Here is a 17,500-nt window from a genome sequence, read left to right as displayed (position 1 = left end):
TTCGTTTTTTATATGAATCACTTCGTTTTTTATATGAATCACTTCGTTTTTTATATGAATCACTTCGTTTTTTATATGAATCACTTCGTTTTTTATATGAATCACTTCGTTTTTTATATGAATCACTTCGTTTTTTATATGAATCACTTCGTTTTTTATATGAATCACTTCGTTTTTTATATGAATCACTTCGTTTTTTATATGAATCACTTCGTTTTTTATATGAATCACTTCGTTTTTTATATGAATCACTTCGTTTTTTATATGAATCACTTCGTTTTTTATATGAATCACTTCGTTTTTTATATGAATCACTTCGTTTTTTATATGAATCACTTCGTTTTTTATATGAATCACTTCGTTTTTTATATGAATCACTTCGTTTTTTATATGAATCACTTCGTTTTTTATATGAATCACTTCGTTTTTTATATGAATCACTTCGTTTTTTATATGAATCACTTCGTTTTTTATATGAATCACTTCGTTTTTTATATGAATCACTTCGTTTTTTATATGAATCACTTCGTTTTTTATATGAATCACTTCGTTTTTTATATGAATCACTTCGTTTTTTATATGAATCACTTCGTTTTTTATATGAATCACTTCGTTTTTTATATGAATCACTTCGTTTTTTATATGAATCACTTCGTTTTTTATATGAATCACTTCGTTTTTTATATGAATCACTTCGTTTTTTATATGAATCACTTCGTTTTTTATATGAATCACTTCGTTTTTTATATGAATCACTTCGTTTTTTATATGAATCACTTCGTTTTTTATATGAATCACTTCGTTTTTTATATGAATCACTTCGTTTTTTATATGAATCACTTCGTTTTTTATATGAATCACTTCGTTTTTTATATGAATCACTTCGTTTTTTATATGAATCACTTCGTTTTTTATATGAATCACTTCGTTTTTTATATGAATCACTTCGTTTTTTATATGAATCACTTCGTTTTTTATATGAATCACTTCGTTTTTTATATGAATCACTTCGTTTTTTATATGAATCACTTCGTTTTTTATATGAATCACTTCGTTTTTTATATGAATCACTTCGTTTTTTATATGAATCACTTCGTTTTTTATATGAATCACTTCGTTTTTTATATGAATCACTTCGTTTTTTATATGAATCACTTCGTTTTTTATATGAATCACTTCGTTTTTTATATGAATCACTTCGTTTTTTATATGAATCACTTCGTTTTTTATATGAATCACTTCGTTTTTTATATGAATCACTTCGTTTTTTATATGAATCACTTCGTTTTTTATATGAATCACTTCGTTTTTTATATGAATCACTTCGTTTTTTATATGAATCACTTCGTTTTTTATATGAATCACTTCGTTTTTTATATGAATCACTTCGTTTTTTATATGAATCACTTCGTTTTTTATATGAATCACTTCGTTTTTTATATGAATCACTTCGTTTTTTATATGAATCACTTCGTTTTTTATATGAATCACTTCGTTTTTTATATGAATCACTTCGTTTTTTATATGAATCACTTCGTTTTTTATATGAATCACTTCGTTTTTTATATGAATCACTTCGTTTTTTATATGAATCACTTCGTTTTTTATATGAATCACTTCGTTTTTTATATGAATCACTTCGTTTTTTATATGAATCACTTCGTTTTTTATATGAATCACTTCGTTTTTTATATGAATCACTTCGTTTTTTATATGAATCACTTCGTTTTTTATATGAATCACTTCGTTTTTTATATGAATCACTTCGTTTTTTATATGAATCACTTCGTTTTTTATATGAATCACTTCGTTTTTTATATGAATCACTTCGTTTTTTATATGAATCACTTCGTTTTTTATATGAATCACTTCGTTTTTTATATGAATCACTTCGTTTTTTATATGAATCACTTCGTTTTTTATATGAATCACTTCGTTTTTTCATATGAATCACTTCGTTTTTTATATGAATCACTTCGTTTTTTATATGAATCACTTCGTTTTTTATATGAATCACTTTGTTTTTCATATGAATCACTTTTTCGTAATAGCTGGTCAACCAACTTTTACCACCGATTCTTCCCCGATATCAAAACAATTAGGTCCCTCTGCAACGCCCTTGCTGGGAAGCCAAGGCACCTCAAATGGTGCAGTGATTAACAACAACAAGCAGTCGACGCCACTAAGGGCGCCCTCGCACTGGCCAAAACAATGTTGTTTCCCACCCCGGTGCCCCTCCCACCTTTACCACAGACGCCAGCTACGTCGCAGTTAGGGGGGGGTCATCGGCAAACCCTCCCACTTAGCTTCTTCAGCAGAACGCTCCACCAGGAACCGGCCGCCCCCGTCCATCTGAGACATCCCTGTCAGGCTAGTACAGTGGTAGCAAGCCGACCTCACATCCCCGTGGTCCAACGGATCAAGCTCCGTCCAAGCTCGTGAATTTCCAGTGTCGCCTGGCGGTTACTGCTGTGGTTGGACACCATTTTTGTTACATCACCACTGTTTTTATTCTTTACTTCGTATTTGTGAACAGATCACTGTCAAAAAATCGAGGGGGACAGGCGAGGGTCTCATTTGCAATGGAATAGCATCAAGTCTATCCTAGTGAGCAACCGATGCAAAACAAAAACAAAGCAAATATAAGGAGCTTGATATCGGACCGACTGCAGAACTGACATGGCTCTACCTACCTTACTAATTGTACAAAATTACCCCCAACCCCCCGCCCACACCACTAATGCAACCCAACACTACTGGTAAAAGCTACGCAAGGGAACTCCCTCCCCCCCCCCCTTCTTTTTTACCTGAGGCTTTTTTTCCTTTTTTTCCCCAAGGAGCTAGTTACCTTAGCTTTTCTTCTATCTTTACTATAAAGACATGTTCAGGCAGGGCGGTTTGAACCGTGGTTTGATATCATATACAGGGAGCGTTTTGCACCACGATGGTGATCCACATCCCCCCCTATTTTCATATTAATGAATACACCTACGTGTGTGTGTATATATATATATATATAATATATATATATATATATATTATATATATATATATATATGTATGTATATATATATATATATATATTCATATGTATATATATATATGTATATATATTCATATGTATATATATATAGATATATATATATGTATATATATATATATAATATATATATATATATATATATATATATATGAAATATGAATCTCTCTCTCTCTCTCTCTCTCTCTCTATATATATATATATATATATATATATATATATACATATATATATATAATATATATATATATATATATATATATATATACATATATATATATATATATATATATATATATATATATATGTGTGTGTGTGTGTGTGTGTGTGTGTGTGTGTGTGTGTATAAATATACATCTAATTTCATTGATAAATATATCAGTGTTAAACTCATCACGGAGATCAGTCCACATAAAGATTCATTAACATACGATTGTAAAGTATTTACCAGCGGTCAGTTATCAGCACGTTTACCAGCCATGGTAAAGTGGGATTTACAACGCGATAGCAAGTCGCCTGGTAAAGGTAAATCGACTTTACCACTGTAGGTTGATCGTAACTCTGGTAGATCGATTCCGCCAATCAGCGAGCGCCTTACATGATTCTTTAGGCTCCTTTGACCAATCCCGTGACAAGTAAACAAAGCGCGAGATGTTCATGTCTAAAGAGAGAAATGATAAAAATTTCTTCTATTCAATATATCTTTATAAATTCATTTCCTAGAAAATATTTTATTTCATGATCTTATGGATCATACATAATGTAATGGTTTTAAAAAAACATACTATTTTTCTTCTTTTTTATAGGTTGCAGTCAAAAGATCAGAAACAATGGCTCCACGTAATGGTGGTGTTATTTGTATCAACGTTTTCCAAAGAGAAAGATTATGAATAATAATAACATTATGAATAATTGTATATAGATTAATGCAACCACAAAAATAAACAAACAGTGAGGTGCAGTTTGTACTTTCTTCAATATAAATATAGTACGATAAAGAAGTGCAATAAAAAAAATTGCTTTGATTATTATCTATATTCTTTACAGGCCTCCCTGGCTATTTGTCAGTCCAAAACGTCCTGTTCCTTATTTGTGGAGTTTGTATTTTGCCAGTGGTTCGGTAGGCGTGGAGGCCACTTCAGTATTTATTGTTGTCCTTTTCCAGAGCTCCGATAGGCGCGGTTTCTGCTTCAATCGTTTATTGAACCCTAACGTGTGAATCGCCAATTATTGAATCGAATAACATTTTTTTATTTATATATTTACTTTTTTTCAACTATGTCATAAAAATGAAATATGTTTGAATTCGTCAAATTATTAATTCCAAGTATTATTTTAAATGTTATTGTAGGCCTATGACTTTCTTCAAGTTTACCCTAGACTGTGTGAACATTATTCTCGCTTATTTCCTGTTAATTTTCTATATTTTTGTCAAATTCATATGAAAATGAACAGTTGCCATCATTCTGATCATAATAGGTTTACATCGAAACTAAAGTGTCGCCTTAAATGTTGATTTTTGCTGAGGTAATGCCTGAGGAGAGAGTTGTCACTGTAGTTACCAGTGGACATACCAGTGCTCCAACCATTGGTAAATTTAGCATTGTATCTATCATGGTAAGTTGTTCATAAATACCGATGCGGTCTGTTTACCATCATAATTGCAGTTACCAACGAATTTATCATGGAAAAGTGCATTGATGAATCCAGCCCCAGGATTGCCATGGTAACGCACAGCCTCTCCACTCACTAACTGGCGTACAGAAAAATGATGCTGCCTGCTGCCCTCAAAACGCACTGTCCACCGATGTGTGTGACTGATGCCATTCTTTAGCATGTATCTCGACACGCCCGCAACCGCGATTGTTACGACTGAACAATTCCACAAACGAACACTGACTATACAACAGCGCAGTTCAAAACACCCAGTTTGAACGGGCCTTGAGGATCTCCTACCACCTTTACTCCATTTACTTTTCCAAAAAAACTATTCTTAACTTGCATTTTGCTTTGTGTTCTTGGGTCCTTACAGTAGCTCCTTCCTTTGCGTTCAAGCTTTTCAAGATTTGTGGAAATGAACGCAAATAATTGGGTAGCATATTTATGAATAATAATAAAAAATACAATTTAATCTGCGTCAAGCTTTACATATCGATAAGAAGGAAAAATAACACTACATTAACAATGAACTTTCCTTCCAGTATTTGCTCTTATAGAAGAAGACCGAAATCAACAAATGGTACTTTCATAGGATTTCACTCAATATTAGCACTATCATACGTACTTTTGGCACGAGGCAGACGGTAGTGTTGTAGCCGAAGAAATGGTAATGCCTTTGGTATACCGTATAAATTATGTCTTCGGTAACATTCAGTTCCCTGCAGATGCTTTCCATGAGCTCCCTCCGCGCCTTCCAGTTCTCTTCAACATCTCCCTCTCTCTCTTCATCTCCCTCTCTCTCTTCAACATCTCCCTCTCTCTCTTCAACATCTCCCTCTCTCTCTTCCATCTCATCCAAGGCAGCCATGGGGGCCTCGCCGTGGTCTTCCTGCTGCTGGGGAGGTCTTCTTGTATACGTCGCTACAACGGGTGATCCTTTGTCCACCCGGAATGTGGCGGGATAGCTCACCAGCAACATCGTCGTCGCCATTAGTGCGATCTTACAGAAGGCCCTTTTGCGGAGGAACATCGGCCTGGTCCTCTTCGTCTCCGTTCGACTGTGAGAGCGAATTAAAGGTTAAACTTGTGGTCGAGAGTCGGGCGAGTGTACGAAAGCGCCCTCGTCCAACATCTGTGTGTCCGGCTTGCGATTTTTTTTGGAGTTCTTTTCCCTGCTGGTCAGATGGCACCGTTTAAATATTATTAGCCAATGAGAGCGCTTCTCCAAAGGTTGCCAAATGTACGAGCATTCTCGTTAAAAAAAAAGTAATATCTCCAGCATATGTCTCCCTGTCATTACGAATGGAAAGTAGTCGTGAAAGATATTTGTAAGGTGATATATTACTGTTTAGTTATCAGCTATCGTAATTTGCATATATTACTGAGTTAGGACAAACTAATACAAAACATCAGGGAATGTTTGATTATCGTTCTAGAAGATTTGAGTATTCGAGTGCAAAAGTCTAGTCATAGGACTTGCATATTGATAAGAACTTTCATTGCACTTCAATATTGAAATTATTATTACACTAATCATCTATGTATATTGGCTCTTCATAATTGTTTATATTTATAAGTCTATTACTTTAACCCTGTATAACAGTCTCTTGTTAATGACTAATGGCAGCAAACGGTTATCGTGTTTGCAATTCATCAAAAAAATTGGGATAAAGAATACTTGACACATTAATGGGATATAAATAAACAATACTTCAAATCAATATTTCATTCAGAAATTATAACGTACGCTTCAAAGGTACTGCAATCATATAGACGCATATAAAGGCTGTGTTTATATATTAGAGAAATCAAAGAAAGCAAAGATGAATATTTCGCGCATTGATTTGCTGGCATTAATTATCTTCTTTCCTGAAGCTGTATTTGTCGTAAGGTTTTCTAAGGTATCATAGAGCAGGTGTGAGTGTTCGTTGAATATTTATATTGCTTGTATATGTATTCATTATATATTCAGTGTGATCTTTATCATATACAGATGATAAAGTTACGAAAAACTGATTTTTTCATTTGTATGCTTCTGAAAGGGATGGAGAAAAATGTAACGGAAACAAATACCTTGAAAGCAACTGAAATCTATCTGATAATAATGATAACGATTAAGATAATAGTTACAACACTTATGGTTATATTAATAGTGATTAAAGTAATTATATCAGTTAGTTTAGGCACAAAACGACGTATCATTTCAGAATTGTATATCTATATCCAATTAATTTATCAAGTATTCTTTATCACAATGGGTAAAAAAAAAAAAAAAAAAAAAAAATGTACAACGGGGAATCATCAATTTGTAAGAAGCGTGTTGATTGGTCGATAGAATATTGCTTGTGCCATCTGAACTGATAAAAATCGCGCCGGGCTCATCAGGTAGGTCAGGGGTTTTCAACATATTGTGCATGTGCTAAAAGTGGCGCATTGTATGATTACAGGTGGTGCACAGAGCCCCCGAGATGAGAAAGAAAAAACACACCTTCTCATGCAGAAAGATTTTTTTTCTTTCTTTTTCTTTTTTTTCTTTCTTTTTTTTTTTTTTCTTTCTTTTTTCTTTCTTTCTTCCTTTCTTTCTTTTCTCTTTTTTATTATTTTTTTATTTTTTATTAAAAACGAAAGGAATAGGACTTTTACTAACTCAGTTTTACTGAGATTAAGTCTATTGTAAAACATAGCAATTATTTACATGTTTTTTTATTGCTCCGTTCACATCTATAAGTCATCTTTTAAAAATAACGCACCTTCATTGATATATATATATATATATATATATATATATATATATATATATATATATATATATGTGTGTGTGTGTGTGTGTGTGTGTGTGTGTGTGTGTTTGTGTGTGTGTGTGTATGTATATATACACATATGATGATAATGATAGTAATAATGATAATAACTTTTTCTTCAAGAGTCCCCCCCCCCCCTTCTCTCTCTCTTAATGAGACTATTTGCCTTGGGTATCATATAAAACATTCTCCTTTTGTCTGTTCAATAAGTTGACGCTTTTTTACAGTTGGTTTACTCCTCATCACACTGAAAAAGAAAATGGACAAATGGCAGAAAGTGATATTAAGCGCCTGTTTCATGAAATGTGAGAAAATGGATTATTTATTGCGAGTCCTTCAGGAAATTGTTTGTGAAAGCACGTTCTCAGATAACAGAAGACTTGATCATAGCAGACACCACAAGAAACAAGAAGCTGAGACACAAAAACAGAAGTTAGTGCCTGGCTCTGAGTTACGGAAAGATATGTGGTCAAGAAAAAAACGAGGAAATAAAAAGAAGAGGCAAAATATATTTGTTAAGATAAGTTGTGAAAGCTTGGCTGTTCTCGAAGCATCTTACGAAACTACTTTCGTGTTGGCTAAAATGCATAAACCTTTACTTGACGGTGAAGAAATTGTTCAACCCTGTCTCCAGAAGTTTGCAAAATGTGTTGGCGATAAAAGTATTGGAAGAAAAGTAAACAAAATAGTTTTTTTTTTTCCAAAGCAGATGATTACAAGATGTATCAGAGCAACCGGAGGACCGTGTCCATGTATGGTTCTTTCTTTTCTTTCACCGTGGACGGATCTGTTGACATATGTGATGTAGCCCTTTCAGCCATTTTTATGAGAGGAATTGATGATAATTCTAACATCTTTGAAGAAATTGTTGGCATTGAGTCAGTCCGTGGGGAAAAAAACAGAGGACCTGACATATCTGAGAAAGTCTCTGGGATTATAGCTTTGTTTGAGTGTTTTTTTAGGCCGTCTACTACTAAAATAACATTGCATAGTACACGAAAAGTGTCTGTGTGGACACAAAAAAAAAGAAAATAATTTTTAGCATATAGTGATACCACTTGTGAAATGTGTGAATACAATCAGAGCAAGAGGATTACATCGAAGAGAATTCAGGGAATATTGTAAATCGTTAGATATGAAATATAGTGATTAGTGGCTTTCTTCTTTCTTCCTAGTGGCTTTCTAGAGGACGAGTTCTCAGTGGATTTTAGGAACTAAGGAATGCCATATATGATTTTCTAGAAAAGAACGAATAGCTGCCCGTGGAAGAGGCTCTTATGTGTCATAAAAAAACGAATGTTTGATTTAGCATTTTTGATTAATGTTACCAGCCATCTCAATGACCTGCGGCAAGGAAAAAATATTTCCTAGCTTAGTAAATGATACGAATGCTTTTAAAATGAATGAATTAAGCTAAAGTTGTTGTTTTTTCTTAGTTAGAAAACAAGGATTTGAGCCAATTTCCACATTTAAGTGAACAAAGTGAATATGTTTAGGATAATAATAACTTTACATAATATATTGCAAAAAACATCATATTACTACAAGAAGCCTTTGATAGTCAATTTAGTGACTATGCTGAAGAAGAAGACCGCATGTTTTCATTTATAATTCAATGTCACTTACTGAACAAAACACTGTAAAGATCCCGTCATGTATAGATGGAACTTATTGCCCTTAAAACAAATTCATTTCTGAAAATGAAATTTGAAGAGCTTCCCTCACTCTCAAGGGTTTCTGAAATGCCTTTTTTGTTGATCCTTACTCTGTAAAAAAAAAAAAAAAAAAAAAAAAAAATACGGAAGTGAGAAAAATTATGCCTGTCGCTTCGGAACAATGTGCAGATACGAACAATCATTTTCATCCATGAAAATGATCAATATTTGAAGAACTGTCTGATACTTTTAGCTACCGATTTAACGCCTAACATGGCAAGTTTGGTGAAAGCAAAGCAAAGTCAAAAGTCTTATTAAAGTTAGAGATGTTTATCTTGTCTGTATGCGAACTTCTTTTTATTTGGAACCCCTAAATGTGTCGAGACAGTCGTATAAGTACTAAATAATTGTATGCATACCTTCAATATATTTCATTGCTTTTAATACCTAATTTGAAAATGAACATTGCAAGTCTAGCTCAAAAGTGTCATTAAATCATGTTTATTCCGTCTTTATATGCAAACCTTTTCTTACAGTATCCATATTAACATAAATAATATATATATACACATACACACACACACACATGTGTGCGTATATATATATATATATATATATATATATATATATATATATATATATATATATATATATATGTATATATACATACATATATATATATATATATATATATATATATATATATATATATATATATATATATATAATATATATATATATATATATATATATAATAGTATGAACAGATGTAGCAGCTGTAAAGAAAAGGATTTCATATAAATACAAGATGAGCTTTACTTACCTTAATGACACTTCAGAATGTGCATTGACTAGATAGATAGATAGATATAGAGATAGATATAGATGCATATATATATATATATATATATATATATATATATATATATATATATATATATATATATAATAAATTGATGTAAAACTAACAATCATGTTCATATTACCATACTTCAAAGAAACTGAAAGGGTTTACAAGTTTGTGGCTCATAAGTGTTTACAAGAGACGTGATTGGCTACTGAATATACTCAGGTGATAACGTCCCAAGGTCATACTCTGACATCCAACCGACGTCAGTTCGTTAACATTAGCCGGATGAGCAGAATGCATGTCACGTCCACATTAGGACCGACTGTTGCCAAACGTCTGAGTGCTTGCTAGGATAATTCCCATTTTCTACACTAGCGTTGGACATGCGAGGTTTAATGATAATTATACCAACTTTTGAAACTGGCCATCTGTCTGACATCTTGGAAACTAATTACCTCTGGTCGGACAAGATCAGTCGCCACGTAACCTCGTAATAGAGGCTTTTTATTTCACACGTGAGCAATGTGAATAAATACATTAAGTATATAGGTACGAAAATTACCAACAACAAAATATTACATAATTCTGAACATTGAAAACTTTCAAGGGGATGTAGAAGCACTAAATGGCAGTATTTGAGGACTTTCCTGAATATATAATGAGTAATTTCCAAAAACGTGAGCCATGGTCAATTCTAGACTACAATAACGTGTAATGATTGAATAGATTAAAATTATATAAAAAAAAATCCATAACTCTGCTACATTTTTTTTATACTGATACTAGGGTTATATGTAGACAAGGCAGAGAGAGAGAGAGAGAGAGAGAGAGAGAGAGAGAGAGAGAGAGAGAGAGAGAGAGAGAGAGAGAGAGAGAGAGAGAGAGAGAGAGAGAGAGAGAGAGAGAGAGAGAGAGAGAGAGAGAGAGAGAGAGAAAGAAAGAGAGAGAGCAAGAGAGAGAGAAAGAAAGAAAGAGAGAGAAAAAAATGACCTTTATAATAAGGATCCTTTTCATACCAATTTTTAAAACAGAGATGCTAAGAGATGAAACATACTGTCTGTCAAACAAAATCAAGACCGTAAAATAATGATTCATTTGATAGGAATATTACCCACAATAAATGCCCAATGTTAAGTAAACATTTACATTCAACATCCTTACTTTACATAAGTCTCAGTTTCAATTCATCTTTCCAGACATTACGAGTCAAATGTACGTAGTAATTTTGAAAATACTAGAATTAGCATAGTATTGAAGGATCCAGACCTTGTTTTTTGTCATTATCTAGTTAGTGATGCTATTTTCACTCAAAGGAAGATATTTATGGAAGCGCTAAAGCGAACAATCGAGTTAATTAAAGGAGAAATAAATCGTGGTTTTGCTTATTATTAATAATTTATTATGATAAGTGTTCAGAAGACATTTACAGTGGGATTTCAAATGGAACTTTGGTAAATTTTTCAAAGCTTATTATCTGAAGTCTCTGTAGGTGATATTGCACTATTGCAAGTGTTGCAATAGTGCTTCATATTCTGGCAAAGGCCAACAAGTCTCCACTGCATATTCTGTCCAAGAGAGGAAAGACCTATCAGCCTGATGCCAATGGCAGGGGGACCTTAGGGTGTCTTTTAGATGTTTACTATTATTTTTTACTTTTTTATTTATGTTAAATTTTTCTTCATCCTCTCCTTTTAGTGTTTTTTTTTCTTTCTTTCTTTTTTCTTCTTGTGTGGGAGGTAAAGGTAAATGTTTTTTATTATCTGGATTTGATTTGCCAATTCTTGAATGAGTTTCTCTTTTTGTCTTGGAATCAGGAATTCCAAGATTATCTTAGACAAACATCTCCATTCAAGTAAATATACACTATTAATATAATGATATAATAAAGAGGAGTAAATAGATGTTTAGGTAGTTAGGTAGAAAAGAGAGAGAGTGTGAGCATTCAAAAGTATACATTGAGATTGACAGACAGAGAATGAGAAAGTCAAGCAGATGATTAAAGCTTCGAAATATCGGAGCCTAATGTTATTAAATGATTTCCGCAACTGGGATTTGACCTAAAACTAATATCTCTTAAAACTACTTTCAGTTGGAGAATTTAGACCGCAGGTTATACAGAAATGCCGAATGTACTTATTCAGGGAGCAAGTAGGGGCATTGGTCTTCAGTTTTGTCAAGCCCTTGTGAATCGAGGTATGTACTTTTTCATATTCATACGTTTAAGTCCGTGATAGTAATGGGGATGTTAAATTTTATTCATTCATTTAAGGCCATGATAGTAATGGGGATGTTAAATTTTATTCATTCATTTAAGGCCATGATAGTAATGGGGATGTTAAATTTTATTCATACGTTTAAGGCCATGATAGTAATGGGGGATGTTAAATTTTATTCATACGTTTAAGTCCATGATAGTAATGGGGATGTTAGAGATTAAGAATATGAAAGATAAGAATGCATTTCTTGGTATATGCTGTTATTCTCCTGTGCTGATGTTCATGAAATATGTGATTCTTTAAAGCTGGATATGTCTATCTTTCGTGCATGATTAGATTGTTGCATTTTCCCCCACAGGATCAACAGTACTCGCCTGCTGCAGAAATCCAGCACTTGCAAAGGACCTCAGGGAACTGGAGGTGCGATTGTTGTGTTGCATCTTTTGCTTTTTCATTTTTACAGTATTGAAAAGGGGAAGTATTATTTATATTGATAATTTTAGTAACTATTATGTGTGACTATTATTATATGCTCTGATAATACTTTGATAATTGTGTAAAGTATATGGACATTGTTATGGAATACACCTTTGAACATTTTTTTTTTTTTTTCCTTTCTTTTCTTTTCTTTACTTTTCTTTTCTCTTGTCTTCTTTTCATTTCTTTTCTTTGCAATTCTGATAATGATTTTGACTAGTAATGGGCTGATGACTTAAAAAAGCATATGCATATCTTGTGCTCAGTCAAATCCTTTTTTTTTTATAATCACCTGTCTATGATGATAATGATAATAATAATAGTTATACCATTATTGATATTCTTAATATTTATATGATTATCTTTGTTATTTTGATTATTACTGTTGTTATTATTATTGCATATTGGTATTCCTTTTTTATTTATTTCTACATCTGTTATTAATGTTATTGATAATCCTATTCCTATTCTAGTTACTATGAGTATAGAAATGAATATTATTTCTATCATTTTTATTACTATAGTCACATTCCCTATTAGCAGTAAGAGATTATTACTATCATTTTTATTACTATAGTCACATTTCCTATTAGCAGTAAGAGATTATTACTATAATTTTTATTACTATAGTCACATTCCCTATTAGCAGTAAGAGATTATTACAATCACTTATGCTTCCTTCTCCCCACAACAGTCGCAGCATCCAAGTCAAGTGGACATCATACCCTTAGACGTGACAAACGAAGATGCCATAATAGCAGCTGCCGAGCACGTAAAGCAGGCACATGGGGGGAAATTAGACCTTCTTATTAACTCGAGCGGTATTCTCAGTCCAAAGGGAAGGGGCGAGACGAGCTTGAAAGATGTGTCTCTTAAGGTAGGGATCTTTGCATTAGGGTTGGTGTTCTGTGTGTGTTTTTTTGTGGTTGATGTCTTCTACAGTGGTGTACGTGTGTTTATGCTATTAAAGAAAATGTATTGTCATTGTGTGAAAAGTTGTGATATTGTGGAGAATGTGTCCACATGTAATATTGTAGGAAATTGTGTGTTATTGTGGAGTTTGAGTTTGTTTTATTGGAGAGAATATGTGATTAGGATTATAGAGACTGCATGTTTGAGTGTTACTGTAATGTATATGTGTGAGTGTGATTGTAAATATGTGTGTGATTGTAGAGAATGTGTCCATAATTATGGCAATGCTATGTGAGTTAGTGTGGAGAATTTATGAGTTTCTTTGTTGTGGAAAAAGTAAGGAAAATGTATGTATGTGGTATTGTTGAAAATATTTGTATGTGCATAGGTCCCCCTATGGAGAGTGAGTATATCATTATAGAGAATGTATGTGTTATAGAATGGAGAACATGTGTGTTATTATGAAGAATATGTGTATAAGCTTATGGCCAGAATGTATGTTACCGAAAAGAGTGATATTATTGGCTGAGGAGAAAAGTCAGATCACAAAGCAATTGAATACTGATCTCTACCGAAAGGATACTTGGTATAGATTGTCACTTAAATTCATTGATTATGGGTGAGGAATGTTTTATTTTGTCGATGAAAGAAACCTTTGTTATCAGTATACACAATTTCTCTTATTTCCTCTGGTATTTTCTTCTCTTTTCTGCAGGACCTTCAAGAAACTTTCACAGTCAATACCCTGGGTCCACTGTTAATGGGTAAATACTTCAGTCCACTTTTAGGCGCAGGGAATGGTGCGTTTGGAAGACAGGCTCAGAACGCAAAGGAAAAGCATGCTGCAGTCCTTGTAAACATGTCTGCCAGAGTGGGCTCTATTGGGGGTGAGTATTATCAAGTAGGAATCATTTATGTGTGTGAATAAAGTATTTAGGGAAAGGAGAGGGAGGGAGAAGGCAAAAGAGATAAAGAAGGGAAAGGAAAAGGAATAGGAATATGGAGAGGGAAAATATGAGGAAGAGGGTGAAAGAGAAGGAAAGTGAAAGGGATGGGAAGGAGGAGGAGGAGAGGGAATAGGAAGGAAGAGGGGGAGAGGGATGGGAAAGAGGAGGAGGAGGAGGAAGAGGAAAAGGAAGATAATGAAACACAAAGAGGGAGTAGGGGTTGGTACTTGTGGTACTGGCTCAAAAAACAAGGATAATTCAGATGAGAAGAGGGAAATGAAAGAGAAATAAAGAAAATGTGAGAGAAAATTTCGCTCATAATAGTAATCACTCTTTCAGACAACAGACTAGGGGGATGGTATAGCTATCGGATGTCCAAGGCCGCCTTAAACATGGCCACGAAGAACCTGAGCATTGAACTGGGTAGAGGAAGGAGACGAGTCATATGTGTGGCACTTCATCCAGGTGAGGGTTTCTTGAATGCGTTTGAAGTGGAGATAGGAACGATACTTATTTCCTGTCCTGTATGTGCTTGCAGAGAGAGGATCTTTAGGAGCTTTATTATCTGTTTATGAATTTGCTTGTTTGGTTTGCGTTAAGGCCTGATTTATTGAGTTTTGTTTATGAATGGTTTGATTAATTTTGTAACTTTGGTTAAGCTTTTTCTTCTTCTTTCTTTCCTTTTTTTTTTTTAAGCTGTTCTATGTGGTAGTGGGTTAGGTCGGATGTGCCATGCTAGAGTTGAGACCTGCAATTGCTTTTTCATGTCCTGAATTTATCATCATCATCAGCACTCGATATTGATAATCTGGCAACATTTAGGATCTGTGATTTTTCCCCCCTTTAGAATGTTATTTATTATTGCAGAATGTTGATACCCTTGACCTTGTGTATCATTTACCGATAATATTGATTCATGAAGGTCATGGTGTTCTTTGAAATAGTCTTTATGCTTTATTGTTTTTTGTTTTTTTCTGCTTGTCTTATTTCCTGAAAGTCCTTCGCATTACTATTATCATTATATTGTATTAGCCCATGCTTTTCCATTAATGATACTAAGAATGCTTCCCTTCAGATCAGCATAGGTAGTTGATGTCAATAAGTTTGTGATATGTATTTTGTTTTGTCAGCCTTCTTAGTTTGGAATCCTGCATATGAGTATTGTATTTAATTTAATTTTTTATTCTATTATCATTAAAAAAATATATATTAAAGCTGTAAGTGCTGTAAGCTGAAAAATAAGCTTTTCTTTTATGATTTTCACCTGTAGTTTTGCTGTAATACATGGATTCTCCTTTTACTGTGTTCTTGATAATTTCATATATAAGGGAGAACAATAGAGAATGCCAAGAACCTATTGGGTAATTGGGCATTGCAAAGTGAATTTGTTCCTAAGGCTTAATGGAAAATTGCAGAGACAAATTATATCTTACTTCTTCTGTTTCATTATATTGCTATTAATGCACTGATGTCAGGGATTTTTACTCCCTACTATGGTCTTGTTTTATTCATTTTGTAATAGATGGCTCCATAATATTTTAACATTAATAATGATACTAACAACAATGATAATAATAACAATAACAATAGTATAATGATAGTGAAAATGTTAATGATAAAATAATAATAACAGTGATAAATTAAAAAAAAGCAGTAACATTAATGTGCTAATAATGATCGTAATAATAACAATAAGATTAGTGATAATGATAATAACTATAATGGTAGTAATGATAAAATCAAGGAATAGGTTAAATAGATGAAGGCTTAGTCACTCAACTTCTTTACAACTAAATTTGACTGATATTGTCCTGTAAACTGAACAGAGAGAGACATCTTATGAAATGTTTGGAATTCATTAGTATATTTCTGTAACAGAAAATGAATGATGATAGGTGGTACTTATTAGTTGCTTTTAAATTGCAATATTTGATTATTTAGGTGATCTGAAGGGTATAATATATGTCACTAATAATGTTTTGTCTGTTAAGAAGATTGCTTAATACTTTTTGAGAAAGATATATGGATTATTATACTAAAATATGGCCCCTCTCTTATCTCTCTCTCTCTCTCTCTCTCTCTCTCTCTCTCTCTCTCTCTCTCTCTCTCTCTCTCTCTCTCTCTCTCTCTCTCTCTCTCTCTTTTTTTTTTTTTTCTCTTTTTTTTTTTTACCTTCCCTGAATTATTTCTTATTCCACTTATTTACTCTTGCCTGCAGGAACTGTCGACACAGATCTCTCTCGACCATATCACAAGAATGTACAGAAGGGCAAATTGTTCTCCAGAGAACAGTCGATTAATTACCTGCTCTCCGTGATCGACAGTTTAACCATCCACGATTCGGGGAAGTACCTGGCGTGGGATGGTTCTGAAATACCTTTTTAGTGTCGGAGGAAACAGTCATTCAAGAGAGAGAGAAAGGGAAGAAATCTAGGGATTTATTTATCTTATTGATTTTTTTCCCCCAGCAGCACTTAACTCAGGATATTTATAGCTACATGTAAATAAATATTGTTATCTTTCCTGGGCTGCTTTTATTTATAACCTAATGAAGTTATGAATATATATATATATATATATATATATACATATATATATATACATATATACATATATATATATATATATATATATATATATATATATATATATATATATATATATATATACATATATATATATACATGTATATATATATATATATATATATATATATATATATATATATATATATATATATATACATATATACATATATACATATATACATATATACATACATACATACATATACATGTGTATATATATACATGAATATGTATATATATATATATATATATATATATATATATATATATATATATGTATATATGTATATATGTATATATATATATAATGTATATATATACATACATACATATATATACACACACATATTATATA

At 32.6% G+C, this 17,500-nt stretch overlaps 2 protein-coding genes across 3 annotated transcripts in view; one reads left to right on the top strand and one right to left on the bottom strand.

Annotated features, from left to right (window-relative positions):
* Nucleotides 1-5,861, bottom strand: part of LOC122265424 (carbohydrate sulfotransferase 10) — a 20,356-nt gene extending 14,495 nt beyond the window's left edge. The window contains exon 1 of the mRNA XM_043034755.2: nt 5,325-5,861. Coding sequence (XP_042890689.1) covers nt 5,325-5,729 — 405 coding nt within the window. The 5' untranslated portion in view covers nt 5,730-5,861. The remainder of the gene's footprint in view (nt 1-5,324) is intronic.
* Nucleotides 5,862-11,154: 5,293 nt separating this feature from the next.
* On the top strand, nt 11,155-17,081 carry LOC122265425 (uncharacterized). 2 transcript variants are annotated; one of them, XM_086546708.1, is made up of 7 exons: nt 11,159-11,217; nt 12,095-12,198; nt 12,580-12,641; nt 13,393-13,575; nt 14,326-14,497; nt 14,897-15,022; nt 16,776-17,081. In XM_086546708.1, exons 2-7 carry the CDS (start codon nt 12,126-12,128, stop codon nt 16,940-16,942), a joined length of 783 nt encoding a protein of 260 aa, XP_086402834.1. In that variant the 5' UTR covers nt 11,159-11,217; nt 12,095-12,125; the 3' UTR covers nt 16,943-17,081. The 2 variants fall into 2 exon arrangements, with proteins under 2 accessions (XP_086402835.1, XP_086402834.1); XM_086546709.1 differs by lacking the exon at nt 14,897-15,022 and having other exon boundaries at nt 11,155-11,217.
* Nucleotides 17,082-17,500: the final 419 nt, after the last annotated feature.

This window comes from Penaeus japonicus, unplaced genomic scaffold (genome assembly GCF_977035675.1).
Source record: "Penaeus japonicus unplaced genomic scaffold, GWHDUDI00000001_assembly GWHDUDI00000018, whole genome shotgun sequence".
Taxonomy (NCBI): domain Eukaryota; kingdom Metazoa; phylum Arthropoda; class Malacostraca; order Decapoda; family Penaeidae; genus Penaeus; species Penaeus japonicus.
Note: the sequence above shows the minus strand (reverse complement) of the source record. Positions and strands in the feature narration are given on the sequence as shown.